The following is a 25378-nucleotide window of genomic DNA, read 5'->3' on the forward strand; positions in this document are numbered from 1 at the left end:
CTATGTAGAATTTATTTAAATATTTATTTATGTGTCTGTATTTTCTTTCATTCTCTCGCCCTACATCCCTCTCTCTCTCCTTTCTCAAAGAAATATAAAAACAGCTAAACTACTCACACACACACGCGCGCATGTGTATCTCTCACTTGTATATGTAAAACAAAGAAATATATAAATAATAAATAAAAATATAAAGATATATTAAAAAACCCACACGCACAAGTGTATAAATATGAAAAATAAACTGGGGGGGTATCTGTGTGTGTAGACAGAAAAACATGTACACTTACAAATACAAACATAAGTATAAAATAATTTAAAATGTGTCTGAGTGTGTGTGATCATCTCTGTCACTCCATATATGGGGGTGCTAGATAATACACAGATATACACACATATTTGTATGTATCTATATCTGTATCTGTATCTATATAATCTATATTATCTGTATCTATACATTTGTATTTAAATGCTTTTATATAAATAAAATATGAGGGTAGCCATATGTATGTGTGAGCTATTTTTTCTCTTTCTCTGAATATATATATATGTATATGAAGAAATAAATGCTTTATGCTGCATGTGTGTACATTGGTAAGCCTGCCACCATGTATGTGTCATGAATGGAAACCTGTAACTAAACTCACTTGTGCTTTCTGTCTCTGACCCTTGGGATATGTAGCAGTGTAAGTATAATACACCAACATACATGCATGCGCGCACACACACACACTCCGTGTCCATGCTGTCTTGTTTATGCTTGTGCTTCCTCACGCTTTTGCTCTCTAGCTCGCAAAGATGTGCCTTGATAAATATATACATATACACATTACCGCTTGTGTAAATGTGTTTGAATATGTAAACCACAGACACACACAAATGTTTAGCTAAAAATATTTCTGTGTACCTAGAGAGTCCTGAACTTATTTTTGTGTTTACGAGCACACAGCTCCCTACAAGCACTGTGGGGTGCGTGCCGGGCGGGGGGTCCGTGCACACCTGGGTGCTGGGGCAGTGGGGGCTGACGGCGGTGGCAGCCGTTCGGGGCTCCAGGTGCGCAGGGACGGGGCTGGCACCCTGCCTGCCCACGGTGGCTGCAGCAGCAGGCACTGGGCTGTCAGGAGGGCTCCCACCGTGGGGTCAGGGCAGGTGGCAATGCAGGACACGTCCAGCCCCAAACTCCCCCCGCGTGCTGCTGCCAAGGCAGGTGCCCAGCTTTCCCAGAGCAGGCTTCACAGCTTGGCCTCTCCACGCCGCTTTCCATGTGCCAGCGCCGGTGGTCTGTCTTTTAACTTCTTTGACGCTACTCCCCCCACACAGCCCCCGCAGCAAAGATGCGGTTTTGCAATCCCCCAGCTTTCATATTTGCCCCAGTGTCTCACAAAACACAGCTGCCTTCGCAAACGGCTCCAACCCCTCAGCAGGGAGCAGATGCAGCTGCCAAGCCCCACACCTGGCTGTCCTGCCACAACCTCGCACAGTTTTACCCACTGCCAAGGGTCAGGATCACACCACTTTGCAAATTCAGGGTGCTGGTTGTAGCTATTACTACACGTGGTGTGGATGGGGGAACCGACCCCCTGCCCTCCCACCAGCCAGCCACCTTCTTCAGGTCTCTCCCTCCCACCCAGCCAGGACCTGGGAAAAGAGCAAAACCAGACTTGGAACTTGGCTGCCTCAGTGCATCGGCTGAACACTTTAGCCTCTTCCAGGGCAAGGTTTCCTCTGGGATTTGCCCAGCAGCAAGTCACTCCTGCACACATCATCATTGCAGCTGCAGGCAAAAAGGTCAGCACAGAAATAAAAGCCATGAGGCCTCATTGATGCTAGGAGTGGTTTTAAGCACACTTGCACCCTGCAGGGACAATGGGTCCAGCCAGCTTCTCCAGTCCCAGGCTTCTTCAGACCACAGTAATGACATGAGTGATTTTTGCAGGAACACTAGTCCCCATCTGTGACACCCTCAGCCCTGAGTGTAACAGCAGGGCACTAATTCCCACACTGCATGCCTCCTGCACTGGTTTCTGCACACTTCTATGCATTTAGACCCTATTCCCACCTGCAAAAACATTGGTTTGTAGGTGGTAAATTGAATCCTCCCCTCCCCTTTAGCATCCATAACATCCTGTGGCAAGGAGCTCCATAGCTGTCCCATGCCCTATGGAACACTCTGCCTTGTGTCACTGCCAGTTTGGTTGATGGGAGAGAGATTAAACACAGTGTCTCTTCAGGGCTGCGTGGTGCAGCCCTTCCAGCCTCAGCTCCACCACCCAAGGCCAAAGCAGCAGGAGGTACATACAAAACTAAGACCATCCCCTTTCCCCCAAACATCATGTTATAATTATTGCTCCCCCTCCCTCAACTTGGCTTTCTCTACACTAGAACTGTGTCTACAGAAAACAAGCACAGAGGGATGCTTTAAATGGAAATGAGCTGATCAGTCTTCCAAAAAGATGCAGACAGGAAAGTGGTCCCACCAGGACACATTGCTATTGCAAAGTAGTTATTTGAAATTGATGTGGACAGCAAGACCCCAGTCAAACTTAGAGAAAAGCATGATAGGACACAGATATAAAATAGGATATAGAGCACAAAGCGTTAGAAGGATCTTGAAATAACTGGCCTCATTTCTCTATACTTTTGTTTTCTATCTTCCTGTGGGCACAGGAGTAGTGAGCTCAGCCTTGCTGAGTGCAAGCAGAGCATCATGCCCAGCATCTAGAAATTAAGATTTTTCCTTGATCCAGCCTAGTCAAGGTTAGGTCCTTAACTCACTCTCTAAAGTACCCTAGGCCAGCCTTGCTGCTTCTCCAGCTGAAACACCTAACTGGTGAGCTGGGAAGGGCTGAGCCTGCTCTTCTGACCAGCCCCTCCCAAAGAAAGGCAGCAAGAGCTTTAAGAGCACTGCCCTGCTCTCCACCCTTCCACAAAAGGTTTTCATATGCTCCAGCCAGGGCTGAAGGACTATGCTCATAGAAGAGCAATGGGAGCCAGCACCATTCCTTCCACTGCAATCCGCTTCAAGAAAAGTGGAGGGTAGCTGCCCTACCACAGTCTCGGGTCAGCCAAGCACACAGGGCCTGCTCGACCCACTCCTGAAAACCAATCTGGAAGGCACAGACTTTACAATAAGAAGCACAAACACCCTTCAATTAGCAGGCACTGGCTTGCTAAAACGGTAACTAGACAGAGGAAAGAAAGCATGTTAGTAAAGAAAAAAAAAAGAGAGTCAGAAACAGGAGTAAACAAGAAGGTTTGTTCTTGTTAAGTTTATTGGCATCATGTTTGTCTCTTTACATCAGAGCTCAGCCTACGTACTAGAATGTAGACCTCTGGAAAACAGGTAGAAGGGCTCCATTTAAGCAAGCTACAAACGCAAGAACAAATACCAGGAAGAAAGGAAGAGAGAAGAGGGACTAGATTGCCAAGTTTTTCCATACCAAAAATCCAGATTAGCAGTCAGTAAGAAGAAAGGGAAGATTCATAGTCCAGGTCATTCATTGAGAAACAGCTACCACAACCCAGGTGGGAGAGGAGCTCCTTCCACAGTACAAAGAGCCACTGGGACACCTCAGCTCTGGCTCCTTCTCACACTCGCTCCAGGATGTTAGGAGTTAAGCAGTAGGGGAGGTGAACAAATGAGGTCATTTCATAGCTGTATTTAATTTTAAATCCAATAATCCAGTGTGCATATCAATGATGTTATGCAAGTCTGAGAATTTAGATACAAGGAAGCCAGACAGATTTTCCCGAAGATGAAGCCTTTTGGCCTCAAAACAAGGCGGCTTACACAGTTCATCTCTACTGTACAGAATACTGCCTCTATCTGGACTTTGTGTTGCTAGCACGCTGCAGTTCACAAGTGTCCTCCTCACTTTCTACACAATCTGTGTTTCAGTACTTGAACATGTAATTCAGGAATTTTACACTAATTTATACATTTTTAATTGGTTGCATATATTAACATGTACTATAAGATTTTTCCTAAAGAAGCATTACATAATACATGGATACTGTAAAAAGATCTGATTAGTTAAAAGTAACAAGCATTAACAGAGATACATACAAAACTCAACCTAGTTGGACTGAGTGCTGAGCTTGCAATGAACTATGGGTAATCAGCCTTTCCAGTTGCAGCCTTCACAGGGAAAACACGAGACAGTTAAAAATGTATGTAACTTGTTACACAGATTACCTGTAAACAGTTTCTCTCCATTGGACACCTGGAATTAGATTCAGTTCCAAACATACATAAGAGTTTCCATTTTAAACTAAGAGAAAGGTCTGTTACCATGAAGTGTGATGTGGATGGTGTGGGGACATGAGCTCTGAAGTGCGGGACTCACAGATGCTCATGGGGATGGGTGGATTTTGGCAGCTGGAGATGGAAATTTTTTTTAAATTTCGTTTTAAACACAGAAGAGGGGCTGTGTGTTTGAAGGCCTAAGTGTGATATTCGTTTGTGAAGGACTGTGCTCAACCCCTCCCTCTCCCCTCAGCAGCTGCAGCTCTCCGCAGAAGCCTTCACTCGGTCGTTCTTGTCTAGTTTGATGGGTTCAGGGAATTCATTGTAAAGCTCCACTTCGGTTTCCTAGTGGGAGAAAAGAAGGGAGGAGTTAGTGCCATGGCTCTACAGACAGCTCCTAGCATGCAAGGAGCCATTCTCAGCTGGGGAAGGCTGCTGGCAAGCCCAAGGCTGCCCACAGCAGCCAATCTTGGCAGGCAGGACTGGCACCTGCAAGCAAGAGGCACCCGCTGTCCCCCTCCCTACCTGTTTAAGTGCATTTCGTGCAATCGTCTGGAAAGCTTGTTCCACATTAATGGCCTCCTTGGCACTGGTTTCAAAGTAGGGGATGTTGTTTTTACTGTAGCACCAGGCTTGCGCCCGTTTTGTGGTGACCTGGGTGGACAGAGAGCAGTATCACCACCTTCAGCTATGCAGGAAGGGTGTTTTATTTCCAGGGCAAGGCCAGAGACCACTTGTATCCAGCCTGAGCTAAGACAGCAGTTCTGACCTCATCAAAACTACAGCCTTGATACAGAGCACAGGAGACTGCTGCCCACCGCCAGATACACTCAGCTCCGGGGCAAGGAGCACCACGCCCAAGGAAGATGAAACCACAGGACACAGATTGCTCAGGCATCTGCAGAGCAGGGACTTGCTCCCATAGGAGGTTCTCAGCAATTCAGGAGGAGGAGAGAATCAGCTCCTCTCCTTGTATCTACCCAGGGAGCTGCTGCAATCCTTCCACCAGTGGGCAGGAGCATGCTGTACACAAGGCATTTGACCCCTCCAGGCAGCAGAAACTCTTCCCCAGTGGCACACAACAGCTGAGCCACACTCAGGCACCTCCCACTCCTGTTTCTTAGATAACCCTCCCCTGTTCCAACAAGGTCTCCCACTCCAGCAATTTGCTAAGAGGAGGCTAGCAAGTCCAGTACTCACTTGTCTGTTTTCTAGGTCAATCTTGTTTCCCAGCACAACAAAAGGAAAGTTCTCAGGATCCCTTGGACTGGCCTGAATGAGGAATTCGTCCCTCCAGCTGTCTAGGGTTTTGAATGTGTTGGGGGCTGTGACATCAAACACCAGCACGCAGCAGTCTGCTCCCCTGTAGAAGGCAACTCCCAGAGACTGAAATCGTTCTTGTCCTGCTGTATCCCATATCTGGAGCAAAAGACGGGGCAGATAAGCCAGCTCTACTCTGACATACTCAGTCCACAATTAACGGCATTCATTTCAAAACTCTCCACCATGCATCTACAGCCCCCAGCTAGCCAGAGAGGAGCACCTGAAGGGTAGAAAATTTCTGTAGGCACTAAGTATCAAGAGCCAGAAACACCCTTCTAAAGATAGTTAACCTCGTTTGTGTTCAGCCTCGGCAAGGGACATATCCTTGTTCTGGGCAAGCAAGACTTAGGTATTAGGGTCAGCAGGTGACCTGCCTGCAGGGCTTGGGTGCGCTTGGGTACCAGCACAGTCCAAACACTCTTCTGATGGCTGCAACAGGGCTTTTTCTGCCTTGCAGTCAGTCTCACCATGGAGAGCTGAAAGCTTTGGATACTAGAGACATAAGCAGACTAGCAGGTTAACACTATACCCACAGGACTCAGGGCAGCACAAGTAGTCGACCCGACTAAGGACCTTTCCCAGCCCTTTCCAGTTCCTGAACACTAGGAAAGTGCATCTTTTAATAAGATCTAGTTTACTGACAGTACCAAATACTGGTTTTTAAACAGGGCCTGACAAAGCTGCTCTTAGCTGAGCCCAAACTGATCTTTGCCTTCCCTTGTTCAGCCCATGCCCAGATTTGAGGAGAATCCCAGCAGCACCTATGGCCAAGAGCAGTTTAATGCAAACAAGATTCATACCCAGTACACCGACTCCTGCACCACTCTGGATTACACTGGAGCAGGTACTTCCACACAAGTGTGGTCTAGGCAGCCAGGCACCCCTTGCAGCAGGGAGCAGAGTCACTCCTTACCTGCATTGTCACTAGCCTGTCATCCACCATGACCTCTTTTGTCAGGAAGTCTGCGCCTATCGTAGCCTTGTACTGATTACTGAATTTCTTGTTCACATACTGGTTCATGAGCGATGTCTTTCCCACCCTGCACAGAAAGACAAAAAAGACTAGGTAGGCTGTTTCTACAGTGTTTGTATTAACCACCCTGAACAGAACATCCCACTGCCCTTTGCTTTCCACCATAGCCTCCTGGCCTTCCAACCAGGGAAAATGTACCCACCTCTGCAAGAAGGGACTTTTACAGCAATAGATGCTGAGGCGACATGCTGAGTAAGAGCATTAGCTACCCAAGGATACAAAGGATTACAATCTTGAGAAACCTTGTTTCCCCATCAGTAATCTGATCCTTGGTAAGGAGGATGCATCACATTCTGATCACAAGGGCAATTTTGGAAGAAGATTAATTGCCCCAGAGAAACCCACCAGAAAGAGTCACCTTCAGCTGCTGCAGAAGGAGGAAAAACAGACAATCTCAGCCAGCAACAGCTCACATACGCATCTGCTAGGCACCCAGAGGTGGAGATCCACCCCAGAGAGCCAGCTTAGAGGCTCACATGCCCTCTCTGTGGCTGAGAAACCGGCACAGTGGTATAAATAAGCCTTATGTCACAGGAGTTGGGTTACAGCCTGCACGGCAAGGTACCTGTAACAGCAGAGCAGACTCCCTGCTCAACAGCACACAGCAAAGCCTTTCACTCCAAGGGGCAGGCTCTAGCCAGATCAGACAGAAGCTAAGCAGATGGCTCAGTATAAACTATGTCTCTGACAGAGGCACAGTTTTAAGAAGTCACCTAAGATTGCTTACAAGCAGGTTTTGGATTTTTTTTTATTTAAGGAAAATGCTCATTTCAACACCATACGTCCTCCTTGAAGAAAGGCTATCCAGTTCTGTGACTGGTGTGGTCTACCCATTGCACTTCCCCCCGTTTAATATTGTGGCAGGACTTCAAGATATTAAACTGCAGGGACACATTCAGGACAGAGGGTGGTGAAGAGGTCTTAAAGCTATAAGGTAACACAGCTATCTGGGGCTGTAAAATCTCTCCTCCCAGCACTGCTGGTTCTTACAGTGCATCCAGGCTCCCACTAGTCAAGAGCACTGCTCCAGCCATATGCAGATTAGCAGCTTAAAGGCTCCTCCACTTACCCAGAATCTCCAAGGATGATGACTTTCAGTAACACTTTCTTCCTAGAAGTCATCTTTTACACTAGAAAGGAAGAGGAACAGTCCCATCAGACACCATTAGCATGTCATTCCTCAAGGCAGAAAGCAGCAAGTTTGGACTCTGAGAAACCTGCCTCCCAGCAAGGAACCAGCTACAGGCAGGGCCCAGCACTCCTGAAACCAGACTCCTTCAATTCAAGGCTACACTTGAGCACTAACCAGGTGTTTGCCCATTTCATAGGCAGGGCTGTATCAGACCAGTAGTGGCAACTTAATACCAACAGGTAGATGTGCCAAGCACTTGTCCTTTACAGTACCAAGTCCATTTTGGACCCTATTTCCAGGCCATTTTGTGGGTGTACCAGCCTAAGCCATCTCCCATAGCCTCACTGGAGGCAGTGCAGTAAAGCATATCAGCTCCCAACACAGGCTAATTCTTACAGGTGCTACTAAGTGAGATGTAAGCAGAGATGTGTCTAATACCACACTGTTCAGTAGTTTACCAGTAGAAAAAAAAAATGGACTTCCTCCACCTTTCAGGTTCAGCTTGGAGAAGGGATAGCTTTCTCTAGCAGCTGTGCTTTGTAAGAGTGCTGAGTCCTAACGATATGCTGTGGTTGAAGCAGTCGCAACACAACCACACAGGCCAGCTGAACCACACGGGAAACTGCTACCAGACTCCGCAGCTTTGCTGAGAGCATATGAAGCTAACTACTGCCACCTCACCTTCAGTGGAAGGACAAGTAAGGCTACAGTGACAAACCTCACAATGTTCAGTCTATTGCTCTGTTAGATGACGAGTTGTTCGTTGAGTTGCATCCTGCAAGGACTGCAGTCCACTTTACAGGCAGGTGGCTCTAAATGGGCCACTAATAGTCCATCCAATTAGCAGGAGTGAGAGTTGAGCTCCAGAGATCCACACTCTTACTTGCTCCCAGGTCTCCTTCAGATTAGTGAAGCAGCTAGAAGTACATCAGCTGCAGCAGGTCTGAATACACTTGTGGATGTGCTTTAGCTGAGCATGCCCTTCTCCCCACCTCTGGGGAGGGGATGGGACAAACTATTCTTAGGTGCTCAGGCTTGATCAGATGACAGACCCTGGTTTGGCACTGACCTGGTCCACAACGCAAGGACTCCTGAGGAGCCCTACAGGTTCTGTACAGCAAGAGGAGTCAGAAGATGGTTATAGCTGTGCTACTTGAGTTCAGAGACCCTTGACAAGAGGCTTCATGTACTAAGCCCTTAAATGGGGACTTTGTTACCCTAAAATTCCCATCCTGCTGCACCACATTCATTGCACCACACAACTCCTACTCTTCAGGAGCTATTCCTGACTGTCACAGCTAAGGAGATCTTCACTTCTACAACACGGATATATGCATCTTCTGAGCAGCTCAGTCCTATGAGTTTCCTGGGATATGCAACAGCCTAAGCTGCTAGATAACTGCAGCCTGCTTCATCCCACTACTACAGGAGGTAACATGCTCCAAGCTGCAGGAGCCTCTTACTAGATGCAGAGTCCAGGTGCAAAAGGTCTTAATCATCTCAAGCTTTGAGTGTTAAAAGACACACATCTTAGACTTTGCCATCAGTGAATGCTGCAGAAGGCCTCCTGCGGCCACCATAGGTAGTGGTGCACCTACAGCTACACCTTGTCGGACTACACCCACCTCACGCATCTCGTGACACATCTAGATGGGAAACTCTGTTGAAAAGATAACAGCCAGTGGCTTGTTGAGTGAACAGCAGTGACAGGGCACCCACAGAGCTCATGCTATCCTTAGATGGGTGTTAACAGATGCCAGAGAGCCTGCACAGGACAGTTCCTCCAAGTGTAAACACCTCTCCTTTCCAAGGCTGTCTATGCTGGACTGCATTGCTCACTGATCCAACTGGCAGCCCAGCTATACTAGCCAAGATAGAGCCAGCTGAAAGTTGTCAACAACCCCAACATTTAGGCCTGCTTCTGCTCTTGCCAAGATCCACACTCTAGAGCTCATCTCCTTTATAGCTGTGGGGAGAACAGACCACGTAAGCTCCTTCAAGCAGACTGCACCTCCTGTGTTTTCAAAGCATGTAGCACAAGTGACACTTGTGCTAGCCAAGCCAGAGACTTCTGCAGCACAATCAGCCCAGATGGAGCAAGAAGCAAGAGCGCAGAGCTTTGAAACAACTTAGACAGCTGTGTACACTGAACTGTCACGAAAAACATCTGTATAGGTTCAGGTCCAGTGTAAGAGTCACCTGTTTTCCTCAGGACAGAGGAAAACAACTCACCCTGAAGTGGCTGTGCCAGAACCAGCATGTACTGCTTCTATTTTCCTCTGAGTGTTTTCAGTATCACTTGCCACCAGCTGCTGCAGCTCGCTGCTTCCTGGTATTCAAAGCAGATTTGGACAAGCTGGCATTAGTTCTCATGCTCAGGGAGGGATTTACAGAGCCCTAAATTACACCACTAAATCACGCTGGATGCTTAGCACCCAAGTTCAACACAGCCTGAAGTCCCACTATGAAGGGAGGGGAACTTAACTGCTCTGTCAAGTCTTATTACCATGGAAGTAGCTCAGCTAAGCAGCCACCTGCAGACATGAAGGAAGTCTGAGTCAGGCCTGACACTGCCTTCTTGTCATAGCTGACAGGCTACCCCATCAGTGTGAAGGTCTATTACTGCCTCATGAACACTAATCAGGTGAGAGAATCATCCCAGGTGATGCAACGGATATGAGCCATAGCACAGAAGGAGCTGCCTCAGCTTGGTATTTGGTTTGGGCCATGAGACAGTGAGGAACTGCAGTCCTGCCAGGGGCCAGCAGTGAACAGTGCCCAGAGTTTCCCACCTGTGTTCTACTAGGCTTGATCAATGCTGCTTTGAAAGCCCAGACAGTTGATGGGCCAGGCCCTCTTATTAATCTTCTCATTACAGATAAGCAGACCAATACTTCAGAGTTGTTCCTTGCCCAGCACAAGAAGAGACCTTGCCTTTGGAGAGGATACCACATCTCCAGGTCTCGGAGGAAGTACCAGTGTTTTACCTCCTGAAGCCTTCCTATAGAAAGAAACCCCTCTAAGTTTAAGTAGCATCAAGTTGTTCTCTACAGCACCACCTTTGCTATTTCCCTTACCCTTACCATGTTCTGGGTGCCTGAGCAGGTCTCCAACAGCAGCTCCAGCTTTAAAGCAGCTATTTGTGCTAAACAGAGGTCTGACTGGTCCTAGTGAGAACTTCAACCAAGATGGACTGAAGACATACCCTTTATCTTAACTGGGGTTTCTTATGAAGCAATCCAAAGGGTCAAACTACTTCAAGGACAGGATACCATGCCTCCTCCAATGCTGACTTCCAGCCACAGTGTTTTTAACAAGCTGGGGTACTGGAAATGAAAGACACAGGACCTTCAGAGAGCACTAGTAAGTGAAGACTTACTACAGTCTCCTTAACACCATGCAAAGTATGAGCTGAAGTCACCAAAATCCTAAGCCAACAGCAAATACAACATCTTCATGGCAGAGGATACTTCCACACGTTGCAGTTCAAGTAAGCTCAGAAATATCTCAGTAGATCCTGGTTACAGCATGCTATTTGTTGTGTCAGTGGAACAAGGTGCAAACAACCAACCCTGGGCCAGGTTCAGTACTCAAAGATTTGCTTGCCTGAAGTCAGAGGCAATTTATGATTATTCCCTTGTTAACACAGGCTGTTTCTCACATTACATGGCACTGAGTACGTTCATTACTGCCTTGTGTCCCAGAAATGGAGCCCACATACATGCTCTAAGCTACATAGATCTCATTTCTGGTGAACCTTGCTAGTACAAAATCAACTAAGGGACACCAAGAAGAATATAGTTTTATCTCACAAACAAAGCACTTCAATACCTGAAGGAGCAGTTAGTTCACATGAGGAGTTTCTCCAGTCACACCTGCAAGAAATATTAAATTACTGAGCTAAGCTGAGATGTAGGCTGTGCAGGTTTTCCCCTATGTTCCTGCAGAAAGCAAACTCAGCTTGAGTTGAGATCAAAACTGTGATAGTGCTGAGTCAGTGGTATCCAAGCCTAAGACTATTTTGCACTATATATGCAGCTTGTCTTGCTTTATGGTATTGGGTATAATTACTCTAGAGCAGCATCCTGTAAGAGTCACATAAGCCCTTAAGATGGCAGTGTGTGAGCTCACACAGGGCTCACATCCCGTCCCAGGAACATTTTTGAACAAACACTTCCTTTTTCACAGACATCATGAAGAAAAACCTGTTTGTTAAGATTTGATCCAAGACATCAGTTCTGGTTTACACTGTGTCAAGTCTCTTGGAGCGAGGTCACCTGCATGACTGCTCAGACCACAGCCCACCAGCACACCTAACTAGCCCTGCTCAGGAGCCATCAGAAACTTCCCATCCATCAAGACTAGTGAGCATCATTCGTCCTCCTGGCTTAACTGGTGCCAAAGGAATGACATAGCTGCCTCTAATGAGGAGAGGAGACCTTCCACTCACTTTGTAATGCCTACCCCTCTAAGCAAACAAGCCATTAACAGTACGTTAACCCTCATGAGATTAAGCCTGGTATAGCATGCTCTCTCCCACAGTAGTGCTATTACCTTTGTAAGGCTGGCCTGCTGGAGCAGCAAGGGAGAACCCCTAACATCTGACCTGCTAGTGTTACTGGCTTAGCTGATCTGAAAGGAAGAGTCAAAAACTGTCCTATGAAGCTCCATAGTGCTACAGCTCCTCAGATGCTAAAGCAAATAAAGCCTATGCCAAATCTAATTAAGCTTCCCTTGTTGCTTCAGAGTACATTACAACTGTCCTTTCACTTGCTATATTAAGACAGCTGCTTTAACTCAAAGCAGAAATGGATGGTTAAGGATTCCTTAGAGATGTTCACATGTGTCAAGTCACAATGCAGGCATTTTAATATTAATTGGGTTGGTACAAGCAAAGAACAGTAGGAGCTTGCATTGATGGTCCACCAGATCTCTTAGATTAGCTATCCTCTAACAGAAGTAGGCCTTGCGAAAGGATCACCCTGTTAAGTTGCTCATGGACAATTTTAGTATGAAAGCAGCTAGCCTTGGGGCAGGGGGAAATCTCACCTCCATGGAAGACAACAGCTCCCTAAGCAGCAGCATACCCATATCAGTTTTAAACCTGCTGATAAGCTGCTGGAGCAGTCCTTACTGTTGAACTAGTTAATAGCAAAGCTACAAGTCACAATCCTAACCAAGAACAAAAACATGTTTATGCAGAAGCTAGAAGAACTGGGACATCTGACCAGGAGTTCTCTGCTTCTACATCTACCAGCTTGCTGTGTGCACCTTCCACTAGAAACCAGATGAACACTGAAGCAAGACTGTTGGACTGCACCTCTCACCTTGAGTCCTTTGCCAGGGATATTTAACACTATGCTGACAAGGTGCAAAGTGGTAGTTGAGCAAGCATCAAGCAGAGCTAAACTCACTGCAGCACTTATGAATACGTAGTTCTGCTCCCCTGTCCCAGCAGACAGCACAAGAGTAGGTAGGTGTTCCACAAAAAGGCACATTTGAACCTGAAGCACTGCAGGTCTGTTCTGGGTGCTGTGGCTGATAAGTGGAGCATTCACTTCTCCACTACATCACAGGACTTTAGCAAAAACACCCAAACATGAGAAATCCAATCTGGATAGAGCAAGTACTCCATTAGGGTATACCACGCACTGCAGTGGGCCCACCACAGTGAACAGACTAAGCAGAAAACAGCGACACTTGAACACTGGAAGAACCTTCCATCCTGAAATGCAGGAAAAGTGCCCTGAAATGCAGCAAAGTGTGTTCCTGACATAGAAACACCACCTCTGCTCACTGTTCTCTCGCATGGGGGAGGCTGCAAAGCATTAAGTCTCTGTACTACACCAAGGAGCTATTTTTATTCTACCCCCCTCCAATGGTTCTGCATTTCTTCAAGGAAACTGAAGCTGGAAGAATGATTCAGGACCAGCTCAGTCAGACCGAACCAGTTCCTTCCCAGAAGTAGGAAGTTCCCTAGCATGTTTGGCATCTCAGGAGGTTATGTCTGCTTAGACCTTCAGCCACTGAAATGAGATGCTCACTGGATATTCATCCAGTTTATATAGGATCAAGCACACCAGACTGGCACATATCACCTGCCTCATGGTCACACTGTACCCTGCCATGGTTTATCAAGCCAAGTTTAGCTGAGGCTTTGAGTAGACACATGAATTTGTTCCAATTCAGCTACCCTGAAAATGCAAGGCCTCATCCTGAGGAAAGGCAGATAGTCTGCATTTGCCATTAGTTGACCAGGATCACAGTTCCCACTTGCAGACCACCCTAATGATCCAGACACCCTTTGTATTGAAGCCTCAATCTCCAATTGCAGGAGGAGCTCAAGGTGGAGCTGAACAAGTTTTATCAATACAATTTAATAACAGCGTGGTTCCAACTACGAGGTCATACAGACATTGCTAACAAGGTGTCTGCTAATGCAAAGCTACAAGTGACAGCTTGAGCAATTCAATATGAATGCCTGAGACCAGCGGAAATCAACCTTTAACATATCTCACTTGCATTCTCCTGAGAGTGACACAAGAGCAGAGCAGAAGCCCTGTCCTTTCAGCTGGGAAAAAGCTGAGTGCTAGCCAGAGGACAATCAGCAGGGTCTGTTACTTTCATATGAACATAGCTTAAGAGGTGCCAAGCTGCCTTTAAGGAAGAAGCTAGAAATAAGCCTGCTTTTGATTTTTTGACTGCTACAGAGCCTCTGTATTTTCCTTACCAAACTTGAGTGCTCTACAAGTGGAACAAGTGCCTAGCACCCTTGCACTGAGGACTGCTACAGAAGCATATGAAATTTTAATAGCAAGTTGAGTCTTACATTGACAAGGGCTCCATAAGCAGGACAGTACCCTCTTCCGCTCCATGACAGGTCTACTAGTAGCTCAGCTTCCCCAGCTGGCTGGAAGATCCCATCTAGGAAAGCCTCACATTTAGCAGGGACATGTGCTGGCTTTGTGCCTAAAAAGCAAATTAGGAACATCTTGCCATTTGGGTTGACAACTTGCAAGAACTGCTCTCTGTAAATGGGTTGCTTTTTAGGGCAACGGGCTCCTACAGACTATACACTCAGCAGAGGTGCTTTAGAGGTGCCTTCAGGCCTCACTGATGCATCACAGAGAAGCAGTCAGTTAAAGCTAAGCTCACACCAAAAGCAGCTGGCAAGATATTCCTATGACAGCTTCACAGAAGGGTACACTCTAGCTGCTGCTGTATCAGTAGCATCTCAAAACTGCTTTCCACCTCCTTCCTCCCCACACGTTTACGTTGCTGTTCTAACCAACATATTCCCTCCTGCTGGTACCCAGCCAAGAGCTCAAGCACAGCTCATCGTTCCCTCCTCAGGAAGAGCAGCTAGTTTGCCTGCTACTTACTGCAGCTTCACCAAGATCAGGCTTCTGTCCAGTTGGTACCTTTCCCAGTCAGCCATGTGAGGCAGGAGTTACCTCTGTTCAGGGAGCTGGGAGCCTCAGCTACAAATTAATTTTTGATACTTTATGTAAAACATTATATTGCAAGTTGTCAGGTGTAGGTATGCTTGTCCAGTGTTTCCCACCTCCACCTCAGAGTCCTAAGCCAAAAGCTTCACCTTCTTGAAGAACAGCCTAGAGCTTTAGATGCTTGCTAGCACACTGACATGTCTCGCACCAAAACAGAATCTTAAAACATGTTTCAGTATCCCAGAGGAATTGGCTTTTTAGACTACAGCTGTCTGCAGTAAGTTTCCACCTCATTTTGAGGGTGGAGTTGCAGCATCTAGTGCCGGCAGAGCTGCTCTAGGACCAAATGAAGTTCAGGAACCAGCCAGCAGCAGCCAGCTACACCAGCTTTGAGTTCAGTTCATTGACTGCTTCCATGTGAGCACCAAACTGGTGGGACATGTTGCTAATAGCCAACTGACCTGGTCTGTGAGCTAACTACCAGATGGATATGACACCAGGCCCACACATACTCTGCTGCATCCTGTTCCTGGATAACACGCTTTTAAGACAGCTCAGTGCTAAACTGAGAGAATGATGGGGCAACATGCAGCCTGGGGAAACATGTAGGAAACCCAGCTGGAAAGCAAAAGCTTTGGAACAGTTGTGAGCAGAATAGGCTCTTGGTGTGATCAAGGAAGCTCCAGAGCTGGTGCTGGGGAAGACTCTCCTTTCAGTGGCAATAAGGTTTTAGCTTGCCTCAGATATACCCTCAATCCCCAGCTGGAGGCTCTAGGATGCATCCCTGCTGTGGGCAAGGGCTCAAAGAGCTCCTTGGAAGAGGACATGCCAATGGCCAGCTTGCCAGAGAGTCCAGATGACACAGGGAAGGCAGAAGTAATGCCACTGGTAGGAGCCATGTCTGCAGTGGAATCACAGGACTTGCACGTGAGAAGGGGTCTGCCCTGCCTGAGGTCTCAGCTCAGCTGCGGCTCCATTAGGGCTGCGAGTGCCGAGATTTGGAGAGCACTGCATTCCTGAGAGGCACTAATGCACATGATCAGTCAGGCTCAAAGCCCAAGTTCTCAAAGCCAAGTTCTCCAGTCCAAGCCTCACTGATTCACAGCCCTGTTACACCTCCCGGCATTTCTCCATATCAGAGTTGTTTTATGCCTGCACAATGTTTAAATACTAGATGTGGAACTGAACAAGTTTCTTGCTCTAAAGCTGCCATTACCCTAGAAAAGTCCAAACTACGTAGGACTAGCCCCCACCCCACATCCAGGAAGGAGTAAAGCTTAGAAACTGATCTCTACCGGTTTAGATATCACAGCAGCCACCTTCTCCTGTGGAGATATCATGTTGATCTGACTACATGGTTCAAAAGTGGGAGCAAAACAAGCACAGAATCATATTTGCTTACAGTACCAAGGCAGATGTGTCTCTGCACGTTTAGTCAGACCAACAGTGTGCTTAGGAGCAGTGGGAAAGGTCTGAAGGTAATTTCTTGCTGTCTACAGGAACACTACTTTGCCCAGACTGCTGCTTAGACTAAGATTACAGCAGCACATGCAGGCTCTTCCATGCGATAAATGGCCTGAGCCAAAAGGAGAGAGGGAAGGGAGTGCAGAAAGTATCCCCAGCAATGCAGCCAGCTATGCTGGACAGCCATCCTTCATGGATCACTGTGCTCCTCAGCAACCTGAGGATGATCATTCATCTCCACAGCAGGTATTTGGAGACTGCAGCTGTGCACAGGACAGGAGTGCAGGAAGGCCCTTTCAGAGCTAATACCACACAGTAACAAGACCAGACAGAAAGCCAGGGCTGCTGAAGTGGTAGTCTTCAGGTTCTAGGAAGACAGCTCTGTGAGAAAGCCATACCCAGAAGCTTCAGTGAAAGCTGGAGGTTTCCAGTCATGAAGTTTCTTAGTCCACAAGTTCCTCCAGCAGCTGAAGGGCCCTTATACCACAGGATATTTCTCCTAGGCATGGGCAGACATATACAGAGCCTTAACAAGCTGATAACAAGTGTCTGAAGATCTTCAGCTACCCTCCTCCTGGAGGCTCAAGTTATGTTGTCATTCAAGAATCAGTATTGCTGTGCCCCTACCTTCCAGGAGGAAGCAGTTCCCCTGCAAATCCTACAGGATTTCAGGTAGTTCCCAGTTATTTTCCCCAAGGATCAAGCTGTTACAAGAACTGGCATGCCTGCTTTAACACCCCTCCCCCTTTATCAGAGCAAGCTCAACTTCCCCTATTCTGCCCTGGGGAGACAATCTCAGGATGTGGGAGGAGAGTTGAGCACATTGCTGGCTGCTGGGAGACACTAGGCAACAAGCCATGTGTCTTGACTAAGGGCCTTGCCTACGCAAAGCATTTCAGCTATACCAGCATAGCTTTCATGTTGCCATGCCTCTACCAGAACAGTCTCCTTGGTGGAGAGCTGCCAAATCAAGCAAGACAAATCTTACACTACTAACTGGAACATAGCTATAATGCCCATACCTCCTGGTGTATACAGTCATGTCCGTCAGCCTTTTGGCACACAGCCACCCAACCAGTAGAGCCAACCAACAGTTACAGTAACCCCTATATGAATACCAATAGCCCAGCACAGTTCTCACACCAGGCCATCCCACTGAACACAACTCCCCCATTACTTTCTGTAAATCAAGCACAGTGCTGGGGCAGCTGAGTTTTAATCTTCGTGTCCAAAAGATAAGGCTGACCAATTCAAAATATTGCAAGTTAGCCAGGCCACTAAGAAACAGTAAAGTTGTTAGATCTTTACCATATCTGACAGTATTTTTCAAGTACTCAGATTAATTTCTAGTTTTGTCTACAGCTTTCTAAGGTTTCACACATTCCTGTCATGCTTTCAGTTTTAGAAACACAAATAGGAGGTGTTAGATAACCTTTGCAGTGGTAAGCAAAGCACAAATCTTAGACCTTGTCAGTGGTAAACAAGCCTTGTTTATCTACTCCTGGCTGCTAGCTTCCACCAGTTCCTAGAGGCTGGGCAGGAAACAAGTGACTGAAGGCAGACTTTGACCAAGGTTCAGGCCTTCAAGTCAAATGATGTCCCTCAGGATGCCTGCCAGACCCTGTAGCTTACACCTGAGATTCAGATCAGAGCGTGATTATTGTCTCTCCTTCAGCACCAGGAGCTTGATAGAAGAGATAAGACAAATACTGATGGGAGATCCTACTGCCAGACAAGTAGAGGTGGAGAAGTACAAGACCAACATTAATGGCAAAAACCCTACTCCTGTACATCCATTCCAGGAGGTCCTGTTCTCAGTAATGAGTCTTCTAGAGAGGCGGCTTCCTCTAGGTACAGGTTGCAATCTAAGAACTAAACCTTGATCTGCGAGCAGAACTCCTGATCCTACACACACTCAATACCTCTTACTATGCTAATGCAATTTGCAGAGCAGGAAGGACAAGTATTTCAGTACCAGTCCCAGGATGGGAGTGTAACAGGTAGCTTGCCATGATAGCTGAGTCAGTGCCTAACAAGGAATTCCTACTGTGGAGACTCAGTTTCAGACTCATCCTTCATACCCTCATACCTCTTGCACAGATCCTGTATCAATACTTTACCAGCTCAGCTATTCTCTTGATGAAGCTCCATGAAGGACCAAAAAAACCTCACTGAAGTGACTTGTATGGTGAGATTAAGAGAGCAGTACTGGTAAACTGCATCTTCTTGTTAGCAGCGGGGAAGATCAGGCCTAGGCATGCCTCAATTACAACCACCTCAGTGCTCATGCTTGAGACACTGTTACCACTGTACCAGTTTGGACTTCAGATATCATTACCGATGTCTGGGAGCCCAGAGGAAGAGAGAGCTACAGAGCCAAGTGACTCAGCCCACTTGAGGGAGACAAGCACCAAGCAGGTTACTTTCAAGAGGATGCTGCTTCCCAGCTGGAGAGAGATCAAGCCTTCAGCACAGACTCGTTAGATAAACCGGTCACCCCAGCAACCGAGGTCCAGGTACTCCAGCCAGGTAGCCTCTGAAGGCAGCTCCAGCTGCCTGCCTTCACTTTTGTCCACCACTTCACTAGTCCAGCTTGTCTGCCAAGTGACCCAAGTTACAGTATGCAGTGATATACGACAGACAGAAAAATACCGTTTTCTTAATCGACAATATAAAGATCTACTCAATTTCATTTAGGAATTTCTGCTTGAAACTCATGCGAATACAGTTAGATACAATTAGTCACCTCAAGCTGACATTTTAAGTTGTTATGGAGAGGCAAGAGCACTCACTACATCAAGTGCCTTAAATTATACAAATAGGAATTTGTGCCGTAAGTTTACACTTCAATCTCATCTCAAAGGCAGTGCACCCCTCCTGAAGTTTCATTGCCCTGTGAAAAAAGCCATGGCCTCAAAATAGGTTCCCTAGCAAGAGAAGTCAAGGCTATTTGGGATCAGCTGTAAATCAACACACTTCAGTGGCCTTGACAAGCTTGCTTCCCTCCCCATCACTGACCGTGAGTTAGCAACAGCAGTGTTGACACAGCTTCCCCCATGGACGGAGCGCTCATTGCTGGCACCAGAGAGGAGGAGCAGTCTCACAGGAACAGCGCTAACAGCAACAATGACATCACCACGGCAGATCTCCACCGAACAGAAAATGCAGCAGCACACCAGGTTCGAGCACTGCATCCCCGCGAACAGAGCGCAAAAGCAACAAGCACGCTGGAAGCCAGAGAGCAACCATGTGATAGAGGGGTATCCCTTCACTACCTGCTACTTCTGAACAGCACATGTGGAGTCACTGACCTTGGGCACTCATTTGGAAGTTTTATTCAAGGTGCATTTAAAAGGGAAATATGATCTTCAGTAGAGCAGCTAACTGCAGAACTGAAAATGGTATATTAACTATTGTCATTCAATTAATTATCCATACCTACTTTAGTTTTGAGAGGCACAGCTCATGTTTGGATTGTCACTACAAAAAACTGACCCTTTTATCTTCACAATCTACTGTCACAACTTAACTATGTCTGAAGACAGACTGTTACACAGCAACTGCAAGAGATCATTTTAGGAAGCTGCAGGGGGAAGCCATCTGAACTCCAACTCATCAGGCAATTCAACACCAATTATCAAAACAATGCTGTGCAAGGATTAAGTACTTCAGCATCTGAAGGATGGAGGATTGCTGTCAGACAAGCAGCATGCAAGCATGCTAGTGCCCAGCCAAGTTCAGCATTTAGGTAAGGTCTTATCTAGACTCCCATCAAGGGCAACACGCTTTAAATTACTCTACAGTTCTGCAAGGGAATTTTAGGTCCACCACCAAGTAACAAGGGCTTAAGAGCAGCTCAGGTCACAGCTGAGGAGAAGCCCAGAAGACATTAGGGAACACTGGCAGCATGCAAGGTGAGGATTCTGTACTTGTTTATCAAATGCTCAGTTTACTTCAGTTACTGAAGAAATTGCTCTATAACAACAGCAGGGACAGCTACCAGTAAGTATCTGTAAGCCCACACATCCACCAGTTTTTGAGAACGCAAACATCCAAGTGCCCTATTCCATAGCCCTTATTCCCAAACTGGGGCTTGCCAGACACCTATCTCACGATGCAGCATTTAAAAATGCACCCTAATCAAGCACAAGCAATTTTGTTTACAGCCAAATGTTAAGTTCTGCATAAACTAGTCTCATTTTCACAGACAAGTCAGACCAAAATCCCATACATGTTAGAGACAAAGCTATTTATAGTTTTGCACAGATGGTTTGATTGTAATTGTCATATTTCCTCAAGGACAAGCTTTGCCAGAGATTTGTTCCGACAGGTAATTCACATAACCTTCCAACACAAGACTCTTAAAACGTGAGCTTTAAGAAGGTGCTGCAGAAATTACATCTGGTAGCCCTCTTGCCCACAGACGTTCATTTCGGGTAGTAAACCAAGCAAAGTGGTGTCTTCCTTAAGTGATTTCAGAGGACAACCTATGGTAGAGCTTGTACATTTTCCACTTTCAGTTAAGGATTGACCAATGTTGTAACATGTCTGTGCTACTTGGCATAGTTTGATTCACTGGCTTTGGTAGGAGGGCAAGGATGCCTGTAGTGTAGTCTCTGCAACTCAGTTACTTAAATTCTTAACTTGCACCTTTGTCTTTAACGCACAACTCTTAGTGTCTCATGTTCAACTATTTGAGGGTATTTGAGGACATGAACCATTGCATGACAGCACAGGGAAGAGACAAATTTAATGTAGCTGCTGGCTTGAATCTTATCAATTATACTTCCCGCTGCAGGTTAGGAGAGCAAGAAACTGCTATTGGATTTTAAAAATTCTCCTTATTGAGGGGTCAGATTAACCCCATCTTACACCTTTTCTACACCAGAAGTAGAGTATTAACATAATACACACAGAAAAAGGGGCAGCACTTGAAAGCAACAGTATTAGAGCTGCTTTGGATTCTGACGACTCAGGCCAGGCATGGTGGGTCTACTCATTAGTTCATGGAGGGCAAGTCATGTGTTCAGTCAGCTGTTGGAAGTCACAAGGGGGGGAGGGGGGGCAGAGACAAGTATACTTGTTCTTCCTGAATAAGTACAGCAACGAAGCCCTCATTATTTAACAAGAAATATTCAAATGACTCCACCCACTTTAACCTCAAATACAGCTACTGAGAGAACAGGGTACATAGGCTCCAGTAGCCTGGCTCTACTGGAAGCACAGCAAGGCTGCAGCTTCTATCATGCTACTGGTACCACCACAGCCCATGAATATAGTATACCCACAAGTAAGCCTTTAAATCGTAGCCAGCCAAAGGCTGTGGCATGGCTGGTTATGTACCATTCCCCTAAAGAGAGAACTCTCCACTTCCACCAGCCCCAATTCCCACACTGAAACAGAGACTGCTAGGCACAGGCCACAGCTGGCCGGCCAGTGGCAAGTCCTGGAAGCTTTAAAGCTTCCATATTGGCAACTGTCAAACAAAGAACAGCTTGCTTACAGTTGGAAGGACTTTGTTCTGTCATGTGTTCTCAGTTTACATATAAAAAGCCTCATACATACATATCACAACAGCTCTGCTGATCAGCAAGTTTTTTTTTCAGTTTTCAGGGAGATAATACTGAGAATCCCAGCTTTGACTCAAAGGGTTTAGAGTTACTGGGTAAAACATACTCATTTTGATGCTGAGGTTACCTATCTTACTTCAGATTAAGACAGCCTTTTTACAGCTGTTTTACTACTAAACTAATCCCTCTATTTACAGGGAAGACAGGGCAGTTGTCTTTAAGTACAACAATTAGTTATTTCCATATTTATTAGTCTATTTCTACCTGGAGACTAATAGTATATCTATCATTTAATTTACCTTATTATACATTCACAGCCAAAAGCACTTCTAACATCCACTCTAATACTTCTTAGAACTGACTCAGGCTTTACACACGCTGAGAGCTACTTTCGCAATAACTGCCAGTCTCTTCAGCCGCCTATTTTGTCACATTAGTTGCTCCCAGGGCAGTCTGCTCATCTTAAAAGCGATATCCACCGACCACCAAGAGCAGCATTTCACCACCCCAACCCAGCGCTTCCCCAGAGACCAGCGCTCAGGCCATCTTCAGCCACCAGCTGCCCCAAAGCCTCTTCACGCTTTGAGAGGAAGCTGCAGCAACAGCACATGTCACAGACAATACGCCCTCCTCCCGGGGAGGTACCACTTCGGACCTCTCCGGAGAGGAGGTTCCCACAAAGGCCTCAAGAAACCCGCATCCCGGGAAAGGCCTGCGGGCCCCCCCTCCCGCAGAGCTGCGCGGAGGAGCCCTTTCCCGGGGAGACCCCCGCGGCCCAGCTCCATTGTTTCGGGGACAGCGACGGGCCGGGCCCGGCACGGCTCCGGGGAGCTCAGCACCCGGCGGCGCCGGCCGCCTGACCCCGCCACGGGGGTAGGCAAACACCGCCCCTCCCCGGCGGCCCAGGCCCCGGTAGTGGAGCCCGCCCGAAGAGCACGAAAGCAGCGCCTCCCCTACCCCTGCGGAGGGGGCGCCGACCGCGGGGAGGGGCGCCGAGCGACGACCCCCGCCCGGCGGCTCCAGGGGCCGGGGCGGAGCCACCACCCACCCGCCCCAGACCCCGGCGTGAAGGGATCCCCACCCCCAGCGGCACGGCCCCGGCGCCCCGCAAGGCCTCACCTGGTGCGTGTGCCGCGGCGCCCGCCCGAGACTCGCTGCCACCCCCCGCTCGCCTCGGTCGGCTTTAATGGGCCCAACCGCCTCCCCGCTTTCACTTCCGCCTCCCCCCGACAACCTCCGGTCACGGGGTCCGCCCGCTGTCCCTGACGTCACCACGCCGCCCGGCGCTAGCGGAGGGGGGAAGAAGGGGGAGCGGTGGCGCGCGCGTCACGTGACCGCGGGCTCCCGACCGCCATCTTGGGCGGCCGAGGCCGCGACGGGGCCGTGGCCTGCACAGGCTGAGGGGCCTAGCGGCCTCCCGCTGGGACCGGGGGTTTATGTGGGAAGAAGGGCCTGACCGAGCACGCCCGTCCGGAGTCCAGATGTTGCTTGTGGTACCAAGCAAGCTGCTACACCCGTGCGGACATGGAGGGTGTGGGTACGAGGGTGTGCCTCCTCTGTGGCCTCCCATCACACCAGAGCTGCTGTCTGTCTATGTGGCAGCATTGCCGACAGCCGCAGGCCTTTCCTCAGAGGTCTTAGGAGAGAAGGAAACAGCTGGAGAAGTTTTCCTGCTTCATGCTTTCAAAAATAAAGGATGGGGACTCAAGGGCACAAATTTGTTCTTCGGGATCTTTTTATTTGCAGCTGTGATCTGGAATGAGGTCGTAGCAACAGCATTTGTCAGGAAAAAAAGAAAAAAGTAAAATGACAATTTAAGATACATTCAGGTTGATTAATCACACAATAACCGCTTCCCAGATCAATAATGCAGACAAGTGAAATGGGACTATGTAAACTTTCCAGCACCTTAATACATGGGAGAGTAACCATCCTGGTGGTGCAAGAGAAATCCATATTTTCCACTCTGCATGTTGGCAGCAAGCTCATTTTCTTACTTGGCAATTACTTGAATATTCTGTTCTTTTCATCCAAGTCACATGACTACTGGGGGTTTCGTTAACCTGTGAACGCAGCAAAAACTAAAGCAACCAAGGACAATATTTTTAGAGCTAATTAGATAAAAGGAATGAAGCTACTTATAGCTACATTTAAAAAAAAATCACTTCTGAGCAGTATACAGCAGACTGCTTCCAGCTCTAAGAGACAGGGACTGATTTGCAGAGAGATTGCAGAACTGGCAGTTGGAAGACCTTTGCTCTTCCTTCTGTCCCAAGACCATTCTTCCACGTATCATTAGGCATATTGCTTGCCTTCTCTGTAGGGTAGCACAGTTTCCCTGTGTGTCACCTGGAAATGGGAATGCTCACCTCGGAAAGATGCTGCAAGGTTTGATTCATTAATGCTTGCAAAGCAGTTTGAGATCAATAAAGTAATGGTAGTGCAGCATGGCAAGTGTGCTGTTAAAGTCATCGTTATCTGTTGGGCCCAGCCTGAATCCCTTCTGAGGAGTATCTGTTGCAAAGCACATGGGGTGTCCTACTTTAGAGAAGTCAGACAACAGAGGTATAGGGGCCTGAGCCCGATTTGGCGTCTCTGTTGCCCAGAGAAACCCTTGTGCTGCCTGCAGCGGGAATCACCTCTGCTCGAAAGGGCAGCCTAGCCCAAGCCAACTTCAGGTACGCACTGTCATGCTCCCCCTCCTGTACACCAGTGCCAGCTCTCAACTGACCCTGCCCTGAGTCACTTCAGCACTGAATCTGCTGATAACTAACAACAAAAGCAGCATGGATAAATTTTCTGCCAGCTTAGTGCACTGACCTGACTTCATGCAGGGTGCACCTCATGCACAGGAAGGAGTGGGTGAGGTAGAACATGGCCACTGGTCCTTGGGCTGATTTAAGCTGTGGAAATGCAGATTTAAGAGAAGGTGAACAGGAGCCAGGACTCCTGGGCTCTCCTCATACGATGCCGGAAAGTTCATTACCAGTTTTGCATCTTCATTTCTCCATCTGCAGGACTGTATCACTGTTACCAGTCCATCTCACCAGAGCGGGGAGCCGGTAACATCTAGTTTATTACTGCTTTTAAGGTGCCCCATTAGATACAAAGAGCTGCAGAAGAACCTGGTACCAGTTCAAACCTGAACTGAACAAAAGAGGA

General features: G+C 47.5%; 1 protein-coding gene across 2 annotated transcripts; it reads right to left on the reverse strand.

Annotated features, from left to right (window-relative positions):
- Positions 1 to 3236: 3236 nt before the first annotated feature.
- Positions 3237 to 23399, reverse strand: RAB7A (RAB7A, member RAS oncogene family). 2 transcript variants are annotated; one of them, XM_059823111.1, is made up of 6 exons: positions 23336 to 23399; positions 7672 to 7732; positions 6483 to 6609; positions 5447 to 5665; positions 4772 to 4900; positions 3237 to 4591 (listed from the first exon to the last, which is right to left on the reverse strand). In XM_059823111.1, exons 2-6 carry the CDS (start codon positions 7722 to 7724, stop codon positions 4496 to 4498), a joined length of 624 nt encoding a protein of 207 aa, XP_059679094.1. In that variant the 5' UTR covers positions 7725 to 7732; positions 23336 to 23399; the 3' UTR covers positions 3237 to 4495. The 2 variants fall into 2 exon arrangements, with proteins under 2 accessions (XP_059679094.1, XP_059679095.1); XM_059823112.1 differs by lacking the exon at positions 23336 to 23399 and adding an exon at positions 11566 to 11594.
- Positions 23400 to 25378: the final 1979 nt, after the last annotated feature.

Source organism: Gavia stellata, chromosome 12, assembly GCF_030936135.1.
Source record: "Gavia stellata isolate bGavSte3 chromosome 12, bGavSte3.hap2, whole genome shotgun sequence".
Taxonomy (NCBI): Eukaryota; Metazoa; Chordata; class Aves; order Gaviiformes; family Gaviidae; genus Gavia; species Gavia stellata.

Coding starts and splice junctions, on each gene's coding strand:
- RAB7A (XM_059823111.1), bottom strand. CDS start 7,724: ATGACTTCTAGGAAGAAAGTGTTACTGAAAGTCATCATCCTTGGAGAT. Junction 6,610..7,671: donor ATCATCCTTGGAGATTCTGG/GTAAGTGGAGGA, acceptor CTTTCTGTGCAG/GGTGGGAAAGACATCGCTCA. Junction 4,901..5,446: donor TTGACCTAGAAAACAGACAA/GTGAGTACTGGA, acceptor CTGTCCACCCAG/GTCACCACAAAACGGGCGCA.